At 40.1% G+C, this 20,826-nt stretch overlaps 1 protein-coding gene across 1 annotated transcript in view; it reads right to left on the bottom strand.

The window, feature by feature from the left end:
- LOC126422203 (sodium/calcium exchanger 1-like) overlaps nt 1-20,826 on the bottom strand; it is a 332,770-nt gene that overhangs the window by 35,408 nt on the left and 276,536 nt on the right. Inside the window, exon 9 of the mRNA XM_050087242.1 lies at nt 1,137-1,353. Coding sequence (XP_049943199.1) covers nt 1,149-1,353 — 205 coding nt within the window. The 3' untranslated portion in view covers nt 1,137-1,148. The remainder of the gene's footprint in view (nt 1-1,136; nt 1,354-20,826) is intronic.

The raw sequence follows: 20,826 nt of genomic DNA, 5'->3' as shown, positions 1-20,826 counted from the left end.
CTTTTCAGTTAGTACTGAATAGACAAAAACTGGATAGTGGGCCATAGTCACAGAAATAGCTACTGAATTTCCAGTTTCTGGAAATATATTGAGCAAATGGAAATGCAAATGAAAATTAAAGACTTCAATAGCACTGTCATTTTCCAAGAGTGTAATGTAACATTTGATAATTTATCATACACATGTCAGAAAATGGAATGGTGACATGAAAGTAAAAAAACAAGGACCCCTAAGAGTAGATGTATAAACAATTCTTCTGATGGGAATGTGTTTTGTTGGTAGTTACTTATCTCTATATCATTTGCACACCTAATCTTATTAATAAAATCCTCTTCAAATGTATCTTTTCAATATTTACTCCACAGATCAGCACACATGAACACTTTCACTTTGATTGAGTTTATTTTCAGTGTTCTTGTGCTTTTTTATATTACATTTTGCTTTCAAAGGAACAATAACAAATGAATGGGAAGATTGAGAAGTGGCAATGCTACATTACACTCATTTCATGTTGATTGTGAAAACCATATCAAAATATTTCATTTATTAACAGACTACATATTTGAAAACATTCTGAAACTCAACCCATAGGTTTCTGCTTTTACCATCATTTAGCTTATAGAGATTCATTAAAATCACCTGAAACCAATATATGGTACTATAGGCACATCATTTATTAAGGTCACTTCCAACTCTTTGGCAGTTAGAGGCTCAATAACACTACATTCTGGATTGAGTTCCTATAGAAATTACATCTCTCTGCTCAAACTGCAGACATGCTGTGATCCCCATCATGTATCCACCTGCTGCATAAGCAGTCATAACAAGTGTGCTTTATAGTACATCTCACACAATTCACATATATATTCATTTCAGAGTACATGACCTTATGGCAAGATGGCGCCCCAAGTAACAGTATTACCAATCATGTCCTTGCCATAATGAAATCCATTCTGTCACTCAATTTTCTAACAAAAAGTCAGTTCTTGTTGTGATGTGCGATTTAGAACATAAATGGTGCCATTTCCATCTCTACAGAACAACTGCAGTTATCTTACAAACTGGCAATGACTTGTAAAGTTGGCACCATATTACAGTTCAAATAAAACATTGTTACTTTACTGTTAAATACTCACACTTATCCACATTTAGAATCCTTTAATCACATCGTAAACTTCCAAGCTGGACAGTATTAGGTATATGAGCCAGAGGGACAGAAGTACACATGTTGTTGTCCATTTTATGCATTTTGGACCACCGAGTTCACCTCCAACCATTTTGGATCTCCTCAAAACTAAGATCATTATTGCAACAGCAGCTTCTGTGCAGAATATTGTCACAGAAAAAGCCATACTGAAAAATACAGGGGACTAATTAATTACATATATACAACAAATTTACAAGTCATTCATTACTAATAAAACACAGATATGAGCAATCAGCAAGAAAAAATTACACTACTGTCCACTAAAATTGCTACACCACAAAGATGACGTGCTACAGACATGAAATTTAACTGACAGGAAGAAGATGCTGGGATATGCAAATGATTAGCTTTTCAGAGCATTCACACAAAGTTGGTACCGGTGGTGACACCTACATCATGCTGACATGAGGAAAGTTTCCAACCGATTTCTCATACACAAACAGCAGTTGACTGGTATTGCCTGGTGAAATGTTGTTGTGATGCCTCGAGTAAGAAGGAGAAATGCGTACTGTCATGTTTCCGACTTTGATAAAGGTCAGATTGTAGCCCATCGCGATTGCGGTTTATCATATTGCGACATTGCTGCTCGCGTTGGTTGAGATCCAATGACTGTTAGCAGAATATGGAATCGATGGGTTCAGGAGGGTAACATAGAACGCTGTGCTGGATCCCAACGGCCTCGTATCACTAGCAGTTGAGATGACAGGCTTCTTACCTGCATGGCTGTAACAGATCGTGCAGCCACGTCTCGATCCCTGAGTCAACAGATACGGAGGTTTGCAAGAACTGCACGAACAGTTCAACGATGTTTGCAGCTGCATGGATTATCAGCTCGGAGACCATGGCTGTGGTTACCCTTGATGCTGCATCACAGACAGGAGTGCCTGCAATGGTGTACTCAACGATGAACCTGGGCGCACGAATGGCAAAACGTAATTTTTTCGTATGAATCCAGGTTCTGTTTACAGCATCATGATGGTCGCATCTGTGTTTGGCAACATCGCGGTGAATGCACATTGGAAGCGTGTATTTGTCATCCCCATACTGGCGTATCACCCGGCGTGATGGTGTGGGGTGCCATTGGTTACACATCTCGATCACCTTTTGTTTGCATTGACGGCACTTTGAACAGTGGACGTTACATTTCAGATGTGTTATGACCCGTGGCTCTACCCTCCATTCAATCCCTGCAAAACCCTACATTTTAGCAGGATAATGCATGACCGCATGTTGCAGGTCCTGTACGGGCCTTTCTGGATACAGAAAATGTTCGACTGCTGCCCTGGCCACCACATTCTCCAGATCTCTCACTAATTGAAAACGTCTGGTCAATGGTGGCCAAGGAATTGGCTTGTCACAATACGCCAGTCACTACTCTTGATGAACTGTGGTATTGTGTTGAAGCTGCATGGGCAGCTGTACCTGTATGCGCCATCCAAGCTCTGTTTGGCTCAATGCCCAGGCGTATCAAGGCCGTTATTAGAGCCAGAGGTGGTTGTTCTGGGTACTGATTTCTCAGGATCTATGCACCCAAATTGCATGAAAATATAATCACATGTCAGCTCTAGTATAATATATTTGTCCAATGAATACCCGTTTATCATCTGCATTTCTTCTTGGTGTAGCAATTTTAATGGCCAGTAGTGTAAAATGTCACAAGATTTAGCAAGGAAGTTTTTATTTGAGTGAATGAAGATGTGTTAGTGTATACTGCTGATTATAGGCTCTCTTGTTTCCAGTTGGATGACTTTACAATTCAGTGAGTGTTGCATCCATCTCCTTCATAGAACTTTCCATCCTGAAAACTTTACAATTCAATGAGCATTTTATCCACCTCTGTCACTAGAATGTTCCATCCTGGAAAACCTGGAGGTGTTTGCTGATAATTAAATCAGAGATAGTGATAGCAATAATCAGTATCACTACATAATAGATCACAGAGGAAGTCTAAACATTTTGATGATAAAGTAATAATAAGTTCAGGGTAATATTAGGAACTCTCACAGTTTTATTTGTAGAATTATCATAGCATTTGTTTGCAATATGTAGGAGAGAACCCAGGTCCTGAGTACCAGTACACTATTTTATTCATGATCCACCTACTATAATGAGCAGTTAAAAAAATTTCTTTGCAAATGGGCTTATATAAAACAAATGAAATAGTTTCCAGTAACATTATGAATATATGATTTGGTGTAGAATGAAAATGTGGAAGGATATTTGCTACCCCAAGAAGTGCCCAATAATGAAAGCATACACATTGTCTAATATAAGAATACAAGATAGCAAGTATCTTTCTATATTCCCTAGTGTGCTATGAAATGAAGAAGCGTGCTGTATCACAAATTTTAAAGCTTGCAAAATAAACAAATCACCATTCAGCTACCATTCAATATGTAGCTCCAAAACAAATATGCTTGAACCTTTATTTTAACAGGTTAACATTAGCATTAAAAACTACAGTGGTGTGCTGCTTGATACAGACACAGCATTTAGATATCTAGGTGTAAAACTGCAAAGTGAAATGATATGGAATGAGCGTGTAAAGATGGCAGTAGGAAAGATGAATGGCAGACTTAGGTTTATTGGGGGAATTTTAAGAAAGTGTAGCTCGCCTAAAAAGGAGACTACCTACAGATCACTAGTACAACCCATTCTTGAGTACTGTTCAAGTTGTGGGACCCCACCAGGTCAGATTAAGAGAAGACATTAAAGCAAATGAGAGTCCCTGGGAAAAAAAAAACACCCTTCTTTTCACCAAACACTATTGAGAAAATTTAGAGAACAGATATTTACATGTATGTTTGTAATTATAGGGAAATAATAAAAATCTACAGGACCTTGTCATTTAAATAGTCAAGTAAACCTCCTTATTTACAACAATCATATGCACTTCCTTGTAACTGAGGCTCACAAATAAAAACTGTTGAAAACCATGAAATAAAGTAATTTATTATTCTGATAAACCATAAAAAAGATAGAAAAGCTGTTTTATAGCAAAAGGATTTCCCCACTGTGATAACACAAGTTCCAAATTTAACCAAAGTAATTATAGCCCCCATAGCAGCCAGATAGACCCACAACTGGTTAAAGACAAATAATTAAATTTTCAGTTTCCTAAAGACTTACATTACGCAATTTAAGACAAATAAGAAAAATAGTTATTAATGATCATACAGTATATGAAATACTATGTGTAAAATTCCTGAGTGTCCACATGGGTAACAAGCTGAAATGGGGTTAACATATAGATGAGCTAATGAAAATGCTCAGTCTGACATATTTTCGTTTAAAAGTATCTCACGTTTTGTTATCTTGAAGATAGGGATACTAGTCAATTTTGCAAATTGTCACTCTCTGTTGTACTGTGGAATTATCTCCTGAGGCACTACAGCTGAAATAAATGAAGTACTTACCAAACAAGCATGAGCAATAAGAATGTGTCAAAACAGATAAATGCACATCTTGCAGTCATCCTCAGATGTCTTTGAATTTCTACACTCACACGGCAACACATTTTTTGTCAGTAACAGAAGTCACTCTCTGAAGAACTGTCATTTATGAAACCACAATACAAGACATAGAAATTATTTCTATGACAACATCTTTTGCATATTTTTTAGAGTTTGGAGTGGTATTCAGCACACAGGGAAAAGGATCTATAACATGCTGCTGGTAGATGTAAAACAAGAAGTTGGAAATATCTTCAGATATGAAAGAAAAATAAAGATGTATTTCATTAACTGGTACTTTTACAAATTAACTTCTATTCTGGATTATGAAACTGAGTTATTAATGCTACAATAAGTCTCAAAGCTCCTTGAAACCTGCTTGTATTGTTTCCAAATGTAGATAACTGTTATTATTGATCAAAATCAGTGTAGTCATATAGTTATCACGCAAATAGCAGCTATCTAGCATAACTGAGGAAGCAGTGAGTTTTTTTTTAAAATGGGAGTTTTCTACTAATTTTGATAGATTCATTTAAGTGTAACTAAACATAAACAGTATATATTTGCTTAAATGATTGTTATACAGCCTACAGAAGCAGTTTATAACAGTTGCTTCCCAGTGTTGTTGCATACTATACCTAAAAAAATTAATTGTTCCATTTACATCAAATTATTTGTGGTAAACAATGTATGAAGGAATGAATGAAAGAATAAATTAACTTATGAACTCATTTTAAAGTTGTTGCTGTCTTCATGTGTATTCAAAACACAAGACACAGAAATATTTATCCCAAAGAAATATTTATCACAAAAGATCTACATTTCTTTCTGTGTAACCCTTTTTTTGCAAGACAGACACCATTCGACACACACACACACACACACACACACACACACACACACACACACACTCACACATGTAAATGCAGCTCACACACACGTACGACAACAGTCTGGCTGCCAGTCTCTGGTCTCAGCAGCCAGAGACTGTGGTCGTGTGTGTGTGAGTTGTGTTTGAGCAAATGTGTGTGTGTGTGTGTGTGTGTGTGTGTGTGTGTTTTGTCTAATTCTGATGAAGGCCTTTTTGGCTAAAAGCTTGCTTGTTTGACAGTATTTCTGTTGTGCCTATCTGTGATTCAGCACCTTGCTGCATGGCGAATAGCAATCTATCCTTTTCATAATATTATCATTATTCCATCCTGGATTTCCACTGATCTTGCCTAATTGCTTGACTCTGAAACCTCATTATAGGTCCTTTGTTTCCACAGAGCTTTTATTTATTTCCTAATGTCTTCTTTCATTACTTCTTTGACATACAAGTTAAGCAACAGGAGATATATAATGAAATCTTGTCTTGCACTATTTTTAACAAATGTCCTGATTTTAAAGTTCTGTTATCTCCCTTTGTTTTTGAAGAGATTGTTGATTGTTCATCTTTCTCTACACTTAATCCATATCATCCTCAGTTTGTGTAAGTGTACTGAAAATTATTGCAATATGCATAAATACCATAATGGTATGTAAATTTTTTCTGAATCCTTATTTTTGTTAGAAAGTACAAGGTCACAACTGCTTCTCTGGTCCTTTATCTTCCCCCTACCTAAGCTGATCTTGATCCAACAACTCTTCAGTTTTCCCTTTTATGATTCTGGATTTCCAGTGATCCATGGCTCATTTTACAATGATATTGGGTATTCAGTAATGTAAAATCAAAACATTATAGATAATTTGTAAGTATATAAATCAAACATATGGAAACTAGTGTAGCAATAAATACCATTACATATAACTGATGTTAGAATTATCTACATATTTATTATACATTAAAAGGCAGAGTAATGATCTGCATCCAAAACAGAGTCATGGATATAAAAACAGATTATTAGAAAGCATACAGGCATGTTATAATATCTCTACAGTTCTTTATCACAATCATGCACGCATCTGTGTCCCCCGCCCCCTATCTCTTGCACACAAACATATAGTTCTTGATTATGTGACATGAGCATGAGAGGTATGGCATATGTCTCAAAATCCTCTTCTTGTGCCCTCTATGGAAATGTGTTAATAATAACTGCTCAAAAAGTATGCCATCTGTTTTGGAGATTCCGTCATCAGTAAAAAAAAATCTCAAAATACCTGGTTTTCTAACTGATTTTAGTAAATGAACATGGTATCCTATTGACTTGGAGACTTTTTTGCTCTGGATAATCTATTTAATCAATCACTACTTCAACCTTGTGTGTCTCGTGGTGTGATGGCTGTTCACCATCATACAGCCATTTGAAAAATTTCTATACATCTGCCCTTTCATTAGCACATAAGGGACATTTCCATTTTGACTCTAGAGATTCAGACCTTTACCACTTATTATTTACAAATTGCATTTAATCAGTCTGCACCCAGTATAAATTTTTCCTATGTTTCTTGTTTTTCTTTCTCTCTATCCTATTAATTATGATTTTGCTACTTTGCACTTTCTGTTGATGTTCTTTCTTAACATATTTTACCATTGGCTAAAAAGTATATACCATGTAATCTTATACCTTCTTGTTTAGCCAATTAACTGAAAGCATTATATCACTTGCCCATAGTTTTCTTGATTTTAAATTACACTAAACACCTGCAGTGTTCTCTAATCAAAATGGATAAAATAATTTCTTGACTCTTATCTCTGTCTTACTTACGGGAGCCTCTCTTCATTACACATATTTCCGTTTGTAGTGATTTGTCTTCAATGCTTTTATTAAGCGTTGTTGTCACTGCTTCACAGTATTTGTATATGCCCTATTCTCACCCAATTTGTCAGCATTCTTTGGCTACTCAGTTTGCTTAAAGTCCTTAAGTGTTATATCACTGTTCACAGCTAATGGGCTGTTATCTGACTCCTTAAGAATAAATGTTTATCTTTTCCAGTCTTATTCCTGGTTGCTATTTGTTTATGTCATGGAATCCATATTCTCCAACAAATCTATTTTTATCCTGCTGGCTTCATTCAGGTACTGTGCATCAAGTATCCAATAATGAAGGTGCACCTTCTTGGATGAGAAATTTGTCAAAGTGCATATTATCAAAGTAAAACAACTGTTAAAAACGATGATGGGAGGCTCTGGACAATTTGTAAGTCATGTGTACACAAACAGATCCTTAGTAGTGTGCCTGACAGTAAATTAAGTTATTACTTACTCCGTTTAACACCCAAACACTTTAACATAAGAACTCCCAGTAACGATAATGTTCCACCAAAATATAATGGTCCAAACTGGAGTTTCTGGCTCTCAAATAAATGAAAATCATTTCACAGGCCAAGCCTGTTTATTTATGTTCCACGGAGCACCATATAAGGGCTGACATGGTCATGCCTCAGTTAGAGGGCTATGTGTTAGCTGATACTTAATGTTGATTAAATAGAGAGAAAGGTGGAGCAGCAATATATGTCAAAGCTGGTGTAGCCCATAAATCATTTGACTTTAAGTATTTATTATGCAGATCTTAATTTTGAAACCAGTGTATCTGAAATGTTTGCTAATGATAGGTCTGTTACAGTGGCAATGATATACATTGACTTGCCAGAACATTATGACCACCTACCTAATAGTTGCTGTGTCCACTTTTGGCACAGATAACAGCGGAGATGCATCATGGTATCGAAGAAATGAGGCATTGGTAGGTTGCTGAAGGGCGTTGGAGACACGTTTGCACACAAAAGTCACCTGATGCCTGTAAATTGTGGGGAGGGGGGTGATGAGCTTTGACACCATGTACAATCACATCCCAGATGTATTTGATTGGGTTCAGATCTGCTGAGTTGAGGAGCCAGCACATCAATTGGATGTCATCACTGTGCTCCTCAAACCAAGCCATTTACATTCCTGGGCCTGTGACATGGTGCATTATCTTGAGAAATGCTATTGCTGTCAGGAGATTTGATTGTCATGTAGGGGTGTACAGTACATCTTGGCCATTGTGGTGCCTTGTGTGAGCTCCATTGGCCACATGGATGCCCATGTAAGTGTTCCTCAGGGCATAATGGAGCTGCCACCAGCTTATCTCCATCCCACAGTACCGGTGTCAAGGAGCTGTTCCCCTGGATGACAATTGATTTGCACCCTCCCATGGGCATGATGAAGACAGTACTGGGATTCATCAGACCATACTAAACTCTGCCACTGCACCAACATCCAGTTCCGATAGTCGTGTGTCCATTTCAGTCATGGTTGTCAATGTCATGGTATTGACATTGGCACATACATGGTCGTTGGCTGCGGAGGCCCATCATTAGGAGGTTTTGGTGCATTGTGTATTCAGACACACTTGTGCTCTGCCCAACATTAAAGCTGAAGGTTAATTCCACCACAGTTCACTGCCTGTCCTGTTTTACCAGTCTGCTCAGCCTATGATGTTGAGCACCTGTAATAAGGATAGCCACCCAACCCCATGACTTCTGGATGAGGTTTCACCTAGGTTTTGCCGCATGTTGAAGACACTCACCACAGCACTCCTCAAAAACCTGACAAGTCATACTGTTTCTGAAATTCTCATGCCAAGACTCCTGGCCACCACAATCTGCCCTCGGTTAAACTCAGATATGTTGCATGCCTTCCCTATTCTACACATGTCATGTGTGTGTCTGACTAGCAGTCATTCCTCACAATGTGATTCCATTATCGCCTGGGTGGTTTCATATCAATAGTTGGTCAGTGGTCATAATGTCCAGGCTGATCAGTGTACAGGGTTCCTGTAGGGAAAATCCGTGTTTCCTTAAAGCAGCTGGAATCAATTTTGGTAACAATATATTCAAAGGCTAAACAGTTAGTCATTATGGGTGACTTCAGTGTCAAATTCCTAACAGACAACACCAGTCAAAAGAACTTGTGACAAACCTTTAACTTATTTCCCATAGTTGAACTCCTACCAAGTGACAGACAGCTGTGTAAGCCTTAAAGACAACATTTTTATTGGTAAGTGTAGGAGTATTAATAGTATTGTAAGTCAAATAATCAATGGACTGTTTGATCATGAAGGGTAGTTGCCTTCTCCTAATGACACTTGCTTTAAGTAAAAAAAATGACAGTTTTGAGGTATTTTAGAACAGTCAGGGTTAATAAATTAGAAACTTTCAGTCATTGACTGAATCAGCAGACTGACTGGAATCCAATGTATTAAGAAAGAAGAATGAAATGTTAACCAAAAGTATAACCTATTCACTGATGAATTCATGTCACTGTTTGAAGCAGCATTTCATAAAAAAAAAAATTAAAACATTATGAGAATGGGGCACTATGCATAGTGAATATAATGACATGTGGACACTTGATTCACCACAACATATTTACATATTTATTACGATACCCTGATACAAAGTTGTAATTCACTAATGATCCAATGGCAAGAGGAAACAGCCAGAGTCAGAAGTGACATCAGTGGGTTTTGCCTCTAGATAGTCAATCTGCTATAGATAGTTGCCACAGAGGTCCCCCCTCCCCTTTCCCCTCCCACAGACGTATGGAGCACAGGGTAGGAAATGAAGGGTCGGCACTGTGGTTGATAGGGTGGAGTGGCGGCCAGTCAGCATCAGGCGAGGATGTGTGAAAGACTTGCACAACCAGTGACATCATGGCAGGCTGACGAGGGAGATGTGACTGCACCATTTCTTGAGGCTAGAGACAGTGTGAATCTGTGGATCAAGGAGACCATGTAGTCCCATAGCCAGTGAGGAGGATGCAGAGGTCAGCATGCTTGAGAAAGAGGGATCATTGGGTTCCGCACTGTAGAGGGAGGATGTGCGATGAGTAGGCTGGTGATAGAGAGGTGACTGTTGTTGTTGATCAAAGCTGCAATGTTTCGCTCATTAGCACCATGAGAAAGCTGGAAGGAGTGGAGAAGAATGATGTGGGCTGTTGCTGAATCATTGAGCAAATGTGGAGGAATGTGGAGAATGCTGAGAGTACTGGCTCAGAGTTGGAGAGAGAGATACTCAATGCAAAATGCAAATATGTTGACCATGAAGATGGCAACTGTGGGAAAAGAGTGAGGCAGTGACAGTGTAGAAGTCACACAGGGAGAAGGCATGTTGTCCAATAGAAGTCATCACGTGGAGCAATGGCAGTGGCAGATACAGAGGGAGAGGTGAACTCTGAAGACAATTGGTCAATGCATGTGGAGGAAGCCATATCCCTGGATGACATCTCAGAATCAGATATCAATGGAGGTTCCTCATGAAGGGTCCAAGCAGGTTTAACTCCATTTAGCAACACAGTCTGTTGTTCTCCATTGAGGCAAATTTCTGAAGTGTTATTTATGCAATGCAACACCCCTTGTGGTCCAGAGTAGGGAGGTTGTAATGCTATACATATCATTTCAGCTTGGAACATAATGGACTCACACTGCCCTATGTCTTTCTGTACAAACACTTGCAGTACAATGTGAGCACATGGAGACAGAGTGCGGATGTCGGCAATGTACAAGCACACCTGCTCGACTAGAGTAGGGAGCTTGGCAGGGTACGGGTGCTCAGAGTTTTTGAAAAACTCATCAGGGAGTATCAAAGGCTTGCCATATAAGATTTTGGCTAAGAAAGAATTTAGGCATCATTAAATGCTGTGCAGATTCTGAGTAACACCAAAAAAACGGCATCTGACCAGGAACCTGAGTGACATATGAGGGCTGGTTTAAGCATGCATTGTCCATGCTCGATTACTCCACTGCTCTGTGGATGGTACATGCTCATGTGGAATTTGTTGACACCACATACAGTCTTAACCTGGCAACAAGGAGTGACTTGAACTGTCTCCCTTGGTTGTTCATGATAGAAGAGGGACAACCAAAGCAGGATATCAATGTATTGATAAAGACTCATGTGACTGAATCGGCAGATGTGTCTGAGAGGAGAACAGCCTCCACCCATCTGCTGGCATGATCAATAACTGACAGTATGTACCTAAAACATACCAAAGGTGGAAAAGGACGCACAAGGGCAAGGTTTAGATAATGGAATGGTCCTCTTAGTATTTCAGATTGTCCTAGAGGGGACTGAGCATGATGACCAACCTTGCTACATTGGCGAGGTAAACATGTGCATGTCCAAGAGCAAAAGTTGTTTTTTACACCAGGCCAGACAAAATGTTCTGTCACAAGGCATGTGATAGATTTAATTCCTGGGTGTGCCAAGTCATGAACGACCAACAGAACGCTGTATCAGAGGGAGACTGGGATGAGGGAGTAGAGTACTGATAGAGGTATCGCACAGCACTGGATGTGAAGAGCCAGGAAGACAATGGGACTCCACTGTCAACACAAAGGTAGTGTCTTCCTGCAGATTTTGAATGTCTGGGCCATCCATCTGCAGGCACACTAGTTCACCCAAGTCCAAGGAGAAAAAATGGCATGCACATTATAATGGGTCACCCTCCTCTAACATTACCTTTTTTTAATAGAGATAACCGATACCATGTATACTCTCAAATCTGGTATAGGTGAACATTCTCAGCTGTTTAACTAAATGAACGTATATGATTTTGTATATGATGTGTTTGTTTGTAGTTTCCCCTTGGAAGGAACAGAATTTGTGGATTCAGGATATGAGGTGGTGGGTTTGGAGTTGGCAGGACAATGGGAGAGGTAGTGTTTGAGAGCGACAACTATAATATGAGTTGTTGCCTTTACTCCTTCCAGTATTTGTTTTCCACCCAGGGCTCTCAGTTATATTTGTATCAACACATGGCTCCCTCCTATTAGCTTGCCTCAGGCATGTATTTTATTGCTGTCTCATGCTTCAAACCTGTTTTTATAACTCTCATTGATCAGGTGTATCGTTTGATACATGTTTCCTCTCACCTGTCTCACACACAGGTGTTACCACCCTTCACTAGCATGGCTTTGCTGCATTTTTATGGTACCCTAAAGCACTGGACAGAACCATTTCAACTAGAGCATGCACTTCCCAGTTACCCAAGTCACCAACTGATTTCAGTTTAATATTATTTAATTATCAAATTACCTCAGTTCATCATATAATGTATCTCCCTCAGAATGTACCTGTCATTATTTAATGTAAATTATGTGGACAAATATTGACTAAAAAACCATTTCTATCTGCAGTTCTGCATCCTATTGCCTAAAAGCCTATTACCCAAAGAATCTCCCCCAAACACTAATATTTCCTCCTCTGGATGCCACACCACCTTTGACGACCAACTCCAAATCTTCAAATTCCACCAATATAATACTGGCAAAGCAAATTCATGAAAAATCCTTTTGGACCAGCAACCTCTCAGACCAAAACTGAAACCAAAACTGAACCTTGCCTATCCCAGTTCATACCTCAGTCCAACCATGACCTTTCTACATTCCCATCAAAACCACTCTCATTAGCTTCCAGGAATTCTTTAACTCTAACCTCACTTCACTTCCTGTCTTAGAACCCTTACCAAAAACACAAATCTTTTGTCAGAAGAAAGAACAGCCATCCACAGCCTCAAGATAATGATATCGACCATCTGTCTGGCTCTTCCACTTACAAATTCTGTTGCACTTGTCCTGTCTCAAAAGTCCAACATAACCATCAATTCCTAATCAAATATCTAGGTCTGCCGGCCGGTGTGGCCGTGCGGTTCTAAGCGCGTCAGTTTGGAACCGCGTGACCGCTACGGTCGCAGGTTCGAATCCTGCCTCGGGCATGGATGTGTGTGATGTCCTTGGGTTAGTTAGGTTTAAGTAGTTCTAAGTTCTAGGGGTCTGATGACCTCAGTAGTTAAGTCCCATAGTGCTCAGAGCCATTTGAACCAAATATCTAGGTCTATGCAAAAAGCCCAGCACCAGATTCACGTTGCTCATCTCCCAACAGTGCCCTCCACATCCACCTTCTATATGTTTTCCAAAATCAATAAACCTAATGACCCTGATACAATGGAGTTGTATCTGCTTACCATGCTTCCACAGAAAGAATTGCACCTCTTGTTGACCAGCATTTCGAACCTGTTAACCACAGCAAAATGAGCACATGCCACTACTTTTCAAGCTATGCCTCACTGACAGAATGTTAGCACTCGCACAGCGCCATTCATTGAAGACATTAAATGTAATCACAATTGTGAGTAATGATAACCATCAGCTGTAGAATGGGATCATGACAATGAAAATCTGTGCCGGACTGGGACACAAAACCGGATTTCCCACTTATCATGAGCGATTGCCTTACCATTTGGCTATCTGTGCACAACTGACAGCCAGACCCAAACTTGCACATGTCATCAACCATGGGTCTACGACCTGTACTCGTACATCCATTATGTATATTCCCATGTGGGTCAGACGTTGTATTTGGAAGTCACTTGTCCAGTATTGGCAGAGGCTGATTAATTCTCATCGTGACCACACTACAACTGACAGCATCCCCACGTACATGGCCAACAACACATGGGCCCTGCCAAGACTAGCTGATGCCCCACCTGGACTCCTGGCCACTACTGCACATCTCCTACCACGCAGACATTGGCCACCTGAAGTTTACCGGGGCTTGCCGAACCTTGCTGAGCCGGCACCCACTATTGCTCCGTGTGGTCTCACTGACTACCACCAGTGCACCTCTGTATGAGTCGGCCAGGCACTATGGCTGCCCACACACACCATTTCTGCTGGTTCGACACATGCTCAAGCTCTGATGTGCTGTGTTGCAGACAACCTTGCTTGTACCCAAACTCATCCCACGGCCTGATACTGGTGCATCAGGTCTCATCATGATGGCATCCACAGGTCTCATTTATAACTGGATGACTCTCACCTCTTCTTTAACAGTGCACAACTGAGTTTTTACCTTCAACACCAGAGCCAATGTCAGAATGTTTCTACCATCTCTCCCTCCTGACACATTTTCATCTGCATCCATGGAACTGCATGTAGCTAATGACTCTGTGATACCGGTGACTGGCACTGCCTCTACCACTCTCAATCTAGGCAACCATGCACCTATACCCTGGGTGTTCTTCGTGGTTGAAATGGTGGAACCCGTCTTAGGATCTGACTTCTTCAGGTACTAACATTTACTGCCAACCTGAATCGCACTTTGCTCCTGAACCACAATGGTCAATGGCTGATCAGTGGCTAGATCAGTGACTTCCTTCCTACCAAAAATACACTGCTGTCTCCTATTTCACAATCAGAAACATCTCTGAATCTTAACTTGAAATGTCAAATGCTTCTGGATGAGCTCCGCATGACATCTGCCACACACTTCAAACTCTGGTGTTACAGCTCAGATATGCCGGCAACCAATGACCTTCTGCACTCATGCATCAATGAGATATCTAATGAGCTTCATACATCTCAACAGCAAATCACTGTTCTACAACTTCTACACCCACTGGCCAATGATGAAGACAATATGTCAGCCCAAAAACAGGTAAATCAAGTGTAATTACCTAATTGTGCTGCCTGACCACACTGTATTAATGGCAGTGCCTCCATGACTGGGGTGTCCACTGATGATGGTGTTACAATAACATATATTGCTATGCCCTTGGTTGCCATTTCATGCTAGCCTATTTGGCCGCATGCTTTTTGTACCATCCATGATGGGACAATTCATTGCATCAACAACACCCCTGGCCAACCACTGCCCCTACCACCTACTTCCCCACAAACTGAAAGCAGCAAAAGCCATAGATGAACTCTTGCATGCTAGTATTGTATGGCCATCCAACAGTGCCCGGGCTTCTCCTATCAAGCTCATCCTCAAAAAGGATAATACTTGGTGATTGTGTGGTGATTATTGGTACCTCAATGCCTGGATTATAATAGAGAGCTACACTGTATTGAACTCACAAGACTTCACACACAAACTTGCTGGGGCCACTACATTCAGTGTTGTTGACTGTGATAGGGGCTATTTACAGATACCTATGGGTGACAAAGATATACCAAAAGCTGCAATAACCATGCCATTCAGTCTGTTTGAGTTTTTATTTATGCGATATGGATTAAAAAATGTGGCCCAGATCAGGAAGAGGTTTATTGATGGCTCCTATATAACATGTCCTTCTGCTATGCTTTCCTAGATGATGTGATAATTTTCTTGCACCCTCCTGGTGTCGTAATTAATAACAATAAATGCCAACTATAGTGATCATTTGTCACCTTTGTTAGACATGTAGTTAATGCTTTGGGGATATGCCCCACACTGGAGGAAAGGGAACAAATCCATCTCCTCCCTCTCCCATTGCACTATCAAGAACAATGATGTTTTGTTGGAGTCATCAGTTTTTACAAGCATCATCTCCCACACACTGCTGAAACACTCTTGCCTCTGACTGAGCTGCTGTGCGGGAAGAACACCTGTGGCAAATGACCCCCAACATCGATATCCAAAATGCAGATGGACTTTGACAAGATTAAATCTGACCTTGCACAGACTGTCAACCTCACCCAGCTGTCTCTTAGATGCACACCTCATGATCACCGCAGATGTCAGTGACCACGTGATTGGTGTGGTCCTGTAACAAGAGATCACCGGTGTAACATAGCCACTGCATTTGTTCTCTCAAAAGTTGATTGATACTCAGAAGAAGTGGTCAATAGAGAGCTCTTGGGCCTCTTTGAGGTGGTTTGCTGCTTCGAGGATGACACTGCAAGCTGTTAACACCATGCCAAGGTGCCTTCATCACCTTGTCCTAGTCTTGCAATTTACCACTGACATCAGCTATGTCTGAGGTGTGGAAAATATAGTCACGGACTACCTGTCTTGCTTGGCAGCCACACCTACTCAGCTGGACTTTGATCTACTCACTGATACACGGGCCACAGATCCTGACGTACAACAACTACTCACTGGGCAAGACACTTGCCTGGAGCCACCAAACCTGTTAGGTATGGTGTGTTGTGAGAGAGGATATGACCAGTTGTCCCAGAATCCTATTGTAAAACTGTGTTTGACTTGTTGCACAATTTTTCAGATCCTGGCATATATCCCATACTCAAATTAGTCATGGAATGCTTCATCTGGCCCAATGTCAAGCGTGATTGCACTACATGGACCATGGCCTGTGTCCCTTGTTGTAGGATGCCACACACAGCCCCCTGCCCCCATTTGGGAAATTCCCTACCTCAAAGGAGCGTTTTCAACACCTTTATACTGATGTAGCTGGACCACTCCCAGAGTCGCAGGATTCAAAGTACATCTTACGCATGACTGACCATACAATGCACTGGATTGAGGTCACCCAATTACCAGAAATTTCAGCTGACACAGTTGCCAAGACCATGGTTTGCAACTGGATTCCCAAGTTTGACTCTCTTAAATCACTGATGACAGACCAAGGCTGGCAATTTAAGTCTGCCTTGTTCAGCAAATTGTGCTGACTTTGTGAGTGCCATCATATCTACACAACTGCTTACTCCTCCAGTCAAACAGCCTAGTGGAACAGTGACAGCACATGCTCAAGGGAGGATTAATCTGCCACTTGCAGTCATGGACCAATGCTCTTCCCTGGGTGCTTCTCAGAATTAAGGCTGCTCACAAAGGAGATTTGAATACCTTGCTTGCTGAGGTCCTATATCATGAGCCGATCTACCTCTCTGCAAGGTGTAGCTACACTGGACCCTGACCTACCAGAACTAGTGCAGCGAGTGCATGAGTTTATACGCAACATCAATGTGCCACTGCTTATCCATCACAAAAAGCCTACAACATTAGTTCACAAGGACTTAAACATATGTTCCTACATTGTGCTATGTACAGATGCTGTCAAGTCGGCTTTGCATCCCTCCCTACAGTGGCAGATACCACGTAGTCAAGCAAGACAACAATATGTTTGACATTACCATCTCAGAAAAGACCACATTTCCTTAAACAGACTCAAGCCTGCATGAACTTTAGCTGATTCCCTGTTGCTATGCCCTGCATCGGCACTTCCACAGCCAAGAGACACCCACTTTGAAGTACAACTAAATATGAGTGACTTTCTTCCGGAAATTATTGATGTCACCCTACGTGACTCGCTGTTAGTCATCTCTGCCAGTTTTGCAGATAGGCAGTTGGGCCCCAATGAAGTCTATAGGTTGATTGAGCATGTCATGCCCCTGCCTTCCTTCATTGATACAGTGACTAACATCTTGCTTTACGACTGATGGAGCACTCATCGTCAGTGCCCCTGTGTAGCCACTCTTGCTGCTGATGCCAGGGATGACACCGCTTCTACTGCCATCTCACCAGCCCCTAATGATCATGCTGGGTATGCTGCACCTTCCTTCACTGCCGATGATATCATGCCTCCTGCTGCCTCACTGGCCATGGACCATCATACCACCTACACCACACCACCATCCCCCTCTCCTTAGCCTCTCGCTGCTCCTAACCACATTACAGTGATTCATATGTCCACAGCACCAACCTCCTGATGGTGCACACAGCATTCTCCCATTTTCGCCACACACTGTGGGGATGTAACTCTGTGGACTCGCCCGGAACAAAACTGATTCCCTGAGGTAACACACCTAACCTCTCTGGAGCTGCAGTTGGTTTGCTCTGACTGATGTTTGTGGCAACATCCTTTGTAACTTTAGGATCACGAAATATATTTGTAAGGAATCATATGACCTGTTAGTTGTTGTTATATGTAACCACAATCCTGAGTACCGTATTTATTGCATAGTAATAGTGGTGGTAATAGTAGCAGAAGTAGAAGTAGTAGTAGTAGTTTTTGCAGAAGTAGTAGTAGTAGTTTTAACAATATTATGTAATGGATAGTTGCTACTCATCATATAGCAGAGATGCTGACTTGCAGATAGGCACAACAAAAAGACGAGCTTTCAGCCAACAAGGCTTTTGTCAAAAATAGACAACAGACACACACCCTCATGCAAATGCAACTCACACACACATGACCTCAATCTCTGGCAGCTGAAGCCAGACTCTGAGTTGCGTTTGCATGTGTGTGTGAGTGCGTTGTTTTGTGACAGGCTTTTTGTTGTGCCTATCTCTGAGTCAGCATCTCTGCTATATGATGAGTAGCTACTATTCTTTTCATGATATTATTACATTCCATCCTGAAGTTTCCACTATTTGATTTAGCAGTAGTTTTATTCATTTGTAGGTCACTTTTGCAATGATATTGGACATGTATTGGTACTAAAATTTAAGAACAAGAAATGTAATTTATGTACAAAAACATTTACATACATTCAGATCTAGTTTGAAAAGCATGGGGAAGGTAACCCTGTAGTAGGGACAGTCTTGACATTTGCCTAAAATAATTTAGGTAAATGATGGAAAACCTAAATCAGGATGTCCAGATGAAGGCTGAAGCCTCCACCCTTCCAAATATATGGCCAGTCAATTTAAAATGACACCACCTCATTTGGTCTGTCCCTAGACACAAGCAGCTGACATCAGGACCATAGCAACAATATTTGGTTTCCAGTTTGTCTGCCAGAACTTGCCATTTTATCATTATTATTATTTGTTTGTGTTACAGTTTTCATCAAACCCCTACTCTGTGTTATCTAAGTAAGGCAGCAGTTCTTGTTCCAGCAGCACCACTGGAGAGATCACATTCATTCATAAATTATTTTTACGAGTTTCAAACAGAAGAAACTTATTTCCATACCTGTGTGCTTGGTAATTTAGTTTGTAAATTTTTTGCATGTTTGCGTGCTTACTAGGCACAGTGTAGTGTTTTAATAACTGTGTAGTGTATAGCCAACTGCATATATTGCCAGGGGCATTTATTTGTTTTAGTTTGAACAGCCAGTGGCAGTTAGTGTTTTGTGGTTAGTCATAATATCATTGGACTTAGTGCTCATTTATTTAGTGGTGTTATATCTGTTTTTGGGAATTTTTGTTGTAATTTCTCTGCAGTACTTGATAAATACTCATTCACATTGTTTACTAGATGGTGTGAATCATTTATGACTTTATCTCCTCTCTCTTATCTGCATGCTACTATACCTTTGTTTGTCTCTCCCTGTTTCCTTTCTGATGACATTTCAGACTGATTTGGTTTTATTCTCCACTTTGATATACTCATTTGCCACTAAATGACTTTTGCAGCAGTCAGCACCTTTCTATAAATCTTTTTGTTCCTATGACAGAAATTTAAGAACACTGGCTCATATCACTCTTTCTCATGGAACTGAGGTATTTAAGGGTCTGGAAGGACTTTATGCCTGCTATTATCCATTTGTTTTTATGAGACATTGATACTGATGTGGATCCTTTTGGAAATGTATTTCTAAAGTTTAATTTAAATAACCTGGGAAATTTAGAGACTTTGCCCCAGTTTTGATTTGCCAGTTCTTTTGAGAAATATTGTATTTTGATTTCTGATAAATGTTTTTTCAGACCTGCAGTTTAGGGATATTTTTCATACCCAATTTTGTTGTTATTATTTTTACATCACAATTTTCCATGTCCATATCTGTGACCACATAGTTGATTACTGATGCAGTTATTATGTAACAGAGGAAGGTGGAACCATTCACTTGTTCTTGTCTCACTCAAGTTAGTAATATGATTTTCCCGTTTATTTGGTCATGTTTTGTAAAGTACACATATGGGACTATAACATAAAATAGTTAATTTTGTATTCAGGTTATATTTCATCAGAACTAATTGTGCAAGATATAGTTTCTCAGTCACTAACAATTGTGCAGTTAAATAACTGGGAAATAATTTACATAAGGAAATCTTCATAAAATGTTTTCCAAACACATTGAAGATGGTCTCTGCAGTGAACTAACAGGTGGATTTTACTGCAGTATTACTGGTATACCTTGGTTTAAAGGCCTTGTGGCAACCCAGCAGTGACTGCATCACTTAATATAACAAAACTCTTTGGTCAGTGGTGCACCATTATTTGCATTCATTTCATGTTGAGCTTCAATTATATTCACATACATCCAAGCAATAAAGTGTACATGTTCTGTATTTTTGATTACAACCATTGCTGGTATATCATCAGCATCATCACCTGGATTCTTTCCTCACCTTCCTCTTATTAGTAGACATATTATTTTTTCTAAAACTTATTATTAAAAAGTTATTTGTAATTAAAGTTGTCATATTATATTATGTTCTATTCTTAACCAGTGGTAATTTCTAAAATTCAGTTCCATGATTTTGTAGCCCCATGTTTTAGGATTTCAAAAATGCTCACTTTCACTAGGAAAACTTTT

This window comes from Schistocerca serialis, chromosome 1, assembly GCF_023864345.2.
Source record: "Schistocerca serialis cubense isolate TAMUIC-IGC-003099 chromosome 1, iqSchSeri2.2, whole genome shotgun sequence".
NCBI classification, from domain to species: Eukaryota; Metazoa; Arthropoda; class Insecta; order Orthoptera; family Acrididae; genus Schistocerca; species Schistocerca serialis.
This window is presented reverse-complemented; position numbering and strand designations above follow the sequence as displayed.